This window comes from Phytophthora infestans, genomic scaffold (genome assembly GCF_000142945.1).
Source record: "Phytophthora infestans T30-4 supercont1.3 genomic scaffold, whole genome shotgun sequence".
NCBI lineage: Eukaryota > Oomycota > Peronosporomycetes > Peronosporales > Peronosporaceae > Phytophthora > Phytophthora infestans.
Window position 1 is genome coordinate 1,884,026 of NW_003303756.1, and position 8,221 is coordinate 1,892,246.

Here is an 8,221-nt window from a genome sequence, read left to right on the forward strand (position 1 = left end):
GCTCAGAATTTTGAGCCTTCTCATTGGCTGCCGAGCGAGCGAAGGCGGCTTCGATTGGTTAAAACTGGATTATGTAGCTTACATCATTAAATTCATGTGGTTCACAGAGCACATATGGAGATTTGCACAAGACTATCCATTCTCCGAAGGCGGCATATTACGAAGTATTTTTTACTATTTTAATAATGCATGTTACTCTTAATATTTAGTGCTAAACAGAAAGAGCTACTTATTCGCAAATGAAATAGCCCCTAAAGATGCTTTTAATGCTGCAAGGTGCTTAACGTACACGTAGGAATGCGTGTTTCCATGGACATACTATAGATATACGTAATAGTATGTACTTAATAGGTTTTGCAAGTTAGGGGAAAACTAAGGAGAACCCTCCAGCTGGGAGGGCCCTCACAAAAAAAAGCTACTTGTTGCAAAAATAGAACGAACCGTCGGCAACGGTTAATCGAATTTTTGGCGTTGCCGACGAGAGCTATAGCAAATACAGTTTTCAATTTCGGCTTCCTCCACCATGCGCCACTCGTTTCCATCTTCCGGCTTTGCTATAGTATCCTTACAACTAGATACATCTACGATCGACGCGTTGCTTAGCGAAGCACGATCACGCACATACACACCAGTTTTTCGAGAGGTCGGAGGAGCTAACGATGGCCCTTTTCGAAGCCAGTCGCGAGTTGTTCGACTGAGTTCGACACTAAAACTTGTCCAAAAAACTATTAAGGAGGACGCGTGTATTAGAGACGAGAAGTATACATCTACAGTATTTTCTTTCATGCATTCTCGGCCCGGTGGAGAAGCTCAAGAGCCCCATCAAGATTACACGGCAGAAGTACGTGATAAATGTGGTGAAAAATTTCCAGGTTCGATACCTGCAAGTGTCATTGTATCTTTGGAGAATGACACGAAACTTCGTGTTTTTACGGGTTGTTTCGAATTTCCAAGCGTACAAAAAGAAGTGATACTGGATATACCTCGCGGCTACGCTATTATATTTCGTGGAGATCTTTTTCACAGTGAAGTAGCCTACACTACAGCTAATTACAGGCTTCATTGTTACCTCCTTTTCAAGGGAGAGTCTGGGACCCCTGACGTAGTATCGAATACACTGTTTGTGTGCCAGTATTGTGGACACACAGACAGCAATTCTGGTCGTATTCGGTAGCATCGATATCTCTGTACTGACAATCCTGACGCAGAAGCCCTCAGGCAGCTACAAAGGGAGAAACAGAATCGCCGCGGGATGTTCCTCTGCCTTAATTGTGACAGGGTGTTTGCAGTCCAAAGTTCTCTTCATTCACATGTTTGTAATATTCGAAAGTCCTAAATATATAATTTTTAATGAATACACTTTAAAATGTAATGACTATGTTTATTAGTCGAACCAAATTTAAAATACACATATCAGATTTTTTATGCTGAAGTTTACTTTAAGATAAAAAGAGATTTGCAAGATCTAAGCAAATATTTTTTTTTAAATCTGCTACGTCGTCTTAGGCATTACTTGTATGGGCTTATACCAGCATATCCCAAACTTCTGGCTGGTGTGTGGTGATGATGGTAGGGCACAGTAGCCGCTGCAGAATTCTGCTGACCAGATTCGTGAACTTTATCCAAAGTTTGTGTTCCAAATAGGGAGGGATTGGGTTGTGTTGGTTGGGACGCTGTCAGGTCAGTATTATTAATCTCCACACGTTCGAAATGGACCAGCTCTCTTGCTGTGCCGTTAGCTCCGTGGTTCCGCTTGTGTGTGATCTCTCTGGGTTTCCTACTGCCCTTGGCCCTGGCAGGTAGGGGATCAAGGATGCGAGCAAAAGCTATATGCCCCTGTTCCGGGACTTGTTGAATCCACCAATGCTTGTCGCAATGATAAGGCATGAGATGTAGCCGCCCCTCCGACTCTATGATTGCTTTGAGTTCGTGTACACACGGCATCCCGTGAGTAGCGCGGAAGATACCACTGCAATCAGGGAGAGCTTCGCTTTGCACGATACTTTTTCGAGCTTGATTCCAATGCTCGTCAGTCTTATACAGGACCCAATTGGTTATAATCTTCACACACGCGGCGAACTCATTCAATTGCAGTCGGTACGGCACTATCGTTTCGTTGCGGCTCAAACACTCGCGCGTCCTGCTCGCAGACGATATCCACCATAAAAGTAACTTGTTATAAACAGTAAATGTCGCCACAGGTCGACTTGATCCAGCGTTTGCATTGTGCATGAGCCTTCTCGACAGTTGACGTATCTCGAACACCAAAGTGCATGAGCCGATTAGTTCGGACCTTAACGATCTTGTCTTCGTACTTCCACCAGTGCTCCGAAAGATATGCGGCAAGTTGGGCGTTAGATTCAGCTAGAGCGGCCCTGTTTGATCTCAAATCCTCTTCCGTCTCCGAATCGACTGTGCGGTAAAACAGCGCCATAAATTTGTCTGTGGCCAAAGAATTCGAGTACTTGGATTGACCAGGAGCAGGGTTTTGGACAGCCACCTTGCCCAGCACTTCTCTTACTTAACTCAGTACGTTCTTGTTCATGTGCCATCGACACAGAATTGTCGGTATCTCAGGGGAAAACGAGTGCCAGAGTATTCATTAACGCTTGGTCTCTATCATGCGAAATAATTCTCGGCTCTGGGACGCCATACTCCAATATCAGTAGCCGTAACATGTTCAGCGCCCAAGTGTAGTCTTGTTTCTTCTCGCCTGGAAGCCAGGCTTGACACACAGGGTTTACAGTGTCCATTCCAGTAAGTGAGACGACATTGAGAAGCGGAAGATCGAACATATTAGTCTTGTGCGTGCAATCCATCACCAAAATGTCGGAGCTAACCTTGTAAAGACTTGCGGTAGCAGGATGAGCCCACAGAAGATATTTAAGACGTTGCGTTTCGAGGTGTGTTGTGTCAAAAAAAGAACTTATCTTGGTTGAGCTGGTTGAAGAGAGCCTCCATAGGCGTAGCGGAAGCGAGAACTCGACGACGAGCTGAGTCCTTGGCGTTCGCGATATCCTTAAGAACTATCAGAGTGTTGGGGTCTTGATTCAACATTGTTGCGTAAATGTTGGCTACAGGTACAGTGCGCGCGGAAATGATAGACGAAAACTCGATTTCGAGCCGATTTTTGTCAAATCAAAAGCAATGAATTTGGGCTCTATATCCAATCAGGAAAACACCATTACGGTTCTTTTAAGGTACTGTTTGTTGTAATCCGCAAAGTAACGACTGAGAAACACTTCAAAATCTGCTGTTGTGCTGGAACCCTCTGCGCGAAAATGATAGACGAACAAAATGTATCCGCACTTATCTTCTGTTTTTATGTTTTCTGGACCAGCAGCAGATTGGGCCTCAATTATACTGTGAACCGAGCGCTCAGAATTAGCAATGATATTTTGAGCAGATCTGGATCTGTGAACGGCATGGATACGAGCGTCCATGGACGGCTTGTGGTTGTGAACGGCGCTACCATTACCGGTGTAGACGATGGCCCATTCCCCTGCAGGTGCGTTTTTGTTGATAGCCCTCAACGAAATCCGCATTGGAAAGCCACACCGCTTCGACCCGCGGTTAATTCGAACCCTGTCTTCGGCAGCAAGTTTTTGAGTACACTTCGGTTTGCCCGCACGATCGCATTCGTAATTTCGGATGCAAATGTCGCCGTTGTCATTTTTATGTATACGCCTTCGCGATACGTTGAAGCCATTTGATCTTGTCCACGCATGAAGCGCGGCTTCAGCGACATCATGGTTTGGATAGGTTTTTTCCGCAGGAGGGTCAATGTGAAAACGTTGCTCCGACATTGCGTAGGGTGTTCTCTCAAGAGTTTGTGGAATGAAGACAGCTCTGATTGTGGAATGAAAGAACACACTGTGGTGGTTTCTTGTCTACAAGTTACAATATTTTATTTATAAAATCTAAACGTTGTGAAATGGGATTTGTAATGATGCTGTCTTTTACGTCGGCAACGCCACAAAAACCGATTTACCGTTGCCGACGGTTCGTTCTATTTTTTGCAACAAGTACTTTTTTTTGTGAGGGCCCTCCCAGCTGGAGGGCCCTCCTTAGTTTTCCCCTGCAAGCTACAATGATTTTTATTCTACAGCTGTTTTTTGTGAAGAAATATTAATAAATTATCTGAGAGTGATGTAACCGACTGAGCTGCCAAAAGTAGTAAATGTACAACAGAAGCTGACCGTAAGAACAACGCTGTGCTAATAAACGTTGTCACTTGATTTATATAGATAGATAGATTTAGATGAACCCTTATGTGTTACTGTTGTAAGCCATTGTTTTCAAAGAGTTGTTTAGACAGCAAAATCGGATACTATTTAACTGGCGGACGTGTCGCCGACAGTGGCGTAGGGTACGGTTTTAAATGGAGCGGCAAGACAGCAACAAAACATGAGAGGTGCCAATTATAGTTGGCTAAGTAGATAGTTTAGATTGAGCAAAAATAACTTATACGTGCTACTGCTGTATTGTTTAGACAGCAAAATCCAATACCATAATACATAACGGGTGGACGTGTCGCCGACAAGGGCATACGATTTTAAATGGAGCGGTAAGACTACAACAAAACACGAGAGGTGTTAATTATAGTTGTAGACCCCATAAAGAAACGTATATAAACTTGGAGGTCCAATAATCCTGGAATCATCGCTAAATTATCAAAAAGAAGACATTACTGTCAACAGAACAGTCTTGCGACACAGTGTTCAAATACTTCAATCATAACTGGCACAGATTCGAGTGCTTATATTGAATCAGCACAAAATGAACGCTACATACCGGTACATCAAATATAGTACAAATTTGAATATTTCTTAGCTTTCATTGCGTTTGATATGAGAAGTAAACAATCTTTAGTTACTATAGTACAATTTGAATATTTCTTAGCTTTCATTGAGTTTGATATGAGAAGTGAACAATCTTTAGGTACTAATAAACACGGCCTTATTAGTAAGGCGGTTACAAACTGTGATAGGCAGTTTAAGTGGGTAGTGATAAAAAGCTGGACAAACCATTACTATCGTGTGAGCTAAGTTTCATAGCGGCTCGGGAACGGCCCGTGATATCGAGCACGACGCTGAAATAAACATATTGTGTAGCGTTTGTATATATATTATTTGAAGGGCTGGTGGTTTTGGGTGGAAGATGAAGATACAGTGATAGCAGCAATAAGAAAAGAGATTGGATCAAGAATCTCGATTCAAAATCATTAGAATAATTATTTTTTAAACACGATGCTGACCCAAATTAATGAAATTAAGAAAAATCGATTTAGGTTCAGCGGTTTTTTCAATAGTCATCCCGCCGAAGCGTAGCGGAGGTGGGAAGGCCAAAGCAAGTACAGTATAACTAAACCTAAACTACCGCCGCGTAGCGACGGTGCTCGGCTAGTACTTTAAATATGTCAGAAAAGGATAAAATTTATCCAACTAACTGGCAAGCTTCATTAAACGAAGCTTGCCAGTTAGTTGTAAGCTCAATAGTACGAAGTTTTACAAGACTTACTCGCGCCAAGAAACAGCAATATTATAAATCTCAAGGGTAACTTTCAGCTTTTTTTAGGTACGCAATGGGAAACCCAAGCTATCTTCGATCGCGTCGCTCCTTACCGCAGCGCCCTGAATACAACTCTACTTGGAAGTGTCTCCGGTCTGGAGCTGTGTCTTATCGTGAGTCCAAGTCAATGTCGTGTGGATGATCAAGACGCGTTTTATATGTTCAGTGTTGTGAGTCGAATAACAAAACGTTGAATACTTGTACAATTATTATGAAAAACCCGGACTAAGGAATCAAAATTTGAGCCTTTACTGCAACCTTTATACTGTATTTACCACTACCCGCAACGACTTGTCAGCGGGCCAACGCCTATATTGCACAAAGTCATCGTTGATTTTGTCACTTGTACAAAAAAATTAAACATATTTTTAATCTGAATAATCTTGATGTTTTAAATGTAGTACATCCCGATTCAAGATAATACTACAGTAGTAAAGCTTAAAGGGTAAGCTATTATTATTATGAAAAACCCGGACTAAGGAATCAAAATTTGAGCCTTTACTGCAACCTTTATACTGTATTTACCACTACCCGCAACGACTTGTCAGCGGGCCAACGCCTATATTGCACAAAGTCATCGTTGATTTTGTCACTTGTACAAAAAAATTAAACATATTTTTAATCTGAATAATCTTGATGTTTTAAATGTAGTACATCCCGATTCAAGATAATACTACAGTAGTAAAGCTTAAAGGGTAAGCTAAAGGGAATGCGACTCAGATTGAAATTTTTGTATTGAATTGGTGCGTTGTTCTATGGGAGATCCGACACGGTGCACGGTTGCAGAATTTGTGCCTTGTGGAGCATCGAAATTTGATATCAGACGCAAGTTAACGCTATCAGATCATACCTGCTTTTTCTTCTTCAGTCGCGCCTTGTACTGAGTCAAATATGTTGCGTAGTCGGGATATTTTTCAATGAAGTGGCTTTCTGTCATCAAGATCCACGAGGAGCTGCTAACCACGTTCACTCCCTTTGTCTCCAGGAACTTGGCACGCGGACGAAGGATAAATTTCTCACTACGCATCACAAATCTCGTGCACTGCTTCAGTCGCTCTACGGTGAAGCCGACTGACAGCAGAAAATTGTAGGCACGACGTATACCGCTGACATTGTGCATGACGATGCGCGAGTTTCGAAGTAAAGCCTCCACACCAGCCCCGTCCCCAAACATGACGTCCACCGCATCCACAGTTTCCTTAATTCGAGTAGTCTTTAGGCCAAGGAACTGAGGCACTCTTGCTGTGATGACTGGGATAAACTCACAAGGAACGCCCAGTTCTTCCAGATAATCCACATTGGCTTGTAGCTTCTCAATACTATACCCAAGTACCCGCGGTGCCATCGCCAATATGCGTGCAATTTGATCATCATCACACCCAATTTCCTTAAGGAAATCAACCTTAGTGTCCAGCGTCGCTATGCTGAAAGCTGCTATTTCGGGGAACACGTTGATCAAATACGGCATCTGGAATTACGCAGTAAGTTCGTCGTGTAAATTCTCCAACCAAAAAAGCAAAAATCCACCTACTTTTTTCTCTGGCACGCCGTGGGCAATAAACCACCGGATCAGTGCTTCTAATTTCTCGAAAGAGCTCCCCAAAATGACTGGGTGGCGCGCAAGAACGTCGTTAATCTTGTTGTGACTAAGACCCAAGTTACTCAGCCACTCAATCTGTCCATTCAAAGCAAAATTATTCATAAGAAAAAGTTACACGGCGCACTCTGTGTATAACAATTTGTACCTTGCTGTCCATCATTTTCTGCGAATAGCAGGTGATCTGCGTCCACCAGAGCAGAAGGTCAGTAGTTTATCTAATATATTACTTACTAAATAAAAGCATACCATGATATGCCGAGAAATGGCTCGCAGTGCTCGCGTCTGGTCCAAACCTCGATTCGTCAGAAAGCGAGTTGTTCGGTCCACCGCTTCCATGGACAGAGGCCCAAGTTGCGCCGGAAACTTGCGAGTGAACCGCGCGTAGTAGATCGAGTGCTGCCTACGTGCAGCAGCTGCATCATCCACGGGCTTCACGGGGGCTGCTGCAAAACTCCTCGCGAAAGGCCGACGGCAGCGCTGCGGCCAGAGCAACGCAAGGCGCATGGCCACACTGGGTTATTTTCAAATGGGTCAAAAGAGGCTGTTGATACAACCCATGTTTGCAAAGGAGGTTAGGTTAACGAATTGGTCACAACATTTAGAAATAATAATAAAATATGATATTTAAATAGTTTCTATTTTTATTAATAAAATAAATAATAATACACAAAGCAAAGACTAGGTCCAAAAAGGCCACTTCCTTCACACGCTATTATACAATAGCAGATTTGGTTGAGCACTCTTCTTTAAAATTCGAGCTCTAAATTCTCTGACAAGTCACCATCGACTTTTCAGTTTTTTACAATGTACGATTAACGATTGGAGGTCGAACTTCGCTTCTGTGTATTTGCCGAAGAGGTCACTGCTGTGCCGCTACTATCGCAAGAGAGTCTAATCATCGAAAATTAACATAGTATTAAGAAAGAAGAAGAGTGAAAAGCTGCCTACGGCATCGACCTGCAGTAAATACAACGGTAAATCGATTGAGTGGTTTCACGATTTCGCTTCGCTGACAAAACCTCTTAAAAAATCGAATAGAGCGCACATTTG

General features: G+C 42.9%; 1 protein-coding gene across 1 annotated transcript; it reads right to left on the reverse strand.

The window, feature by feature from the left end:
* Positions 1–6,115: 6,115 nt before the first annotated feature.
* Positions 6,116–7,675, reverse strand: PITG_02391 (uncharacterized protein; the record flags this gene model as incomplete). The annotated part of the gene is made up of 5 exons (XM_002907278.1): positions 6,116–6,130; positions 6,422–7,039; positions 7,103–7,246; positions 7,317–7,352; positions 7,418–7,675. The coding sequence occupies 5 exons, from the start codon at positions 7,673–7,675 to the stop codon at positions 6,116–6,118; spliced, it is 1,071 nt and encodes a 356-aa protein (XP_002907324.1).
* Positions 7,676–8,221: the final 546 nt, after the last annotated feature.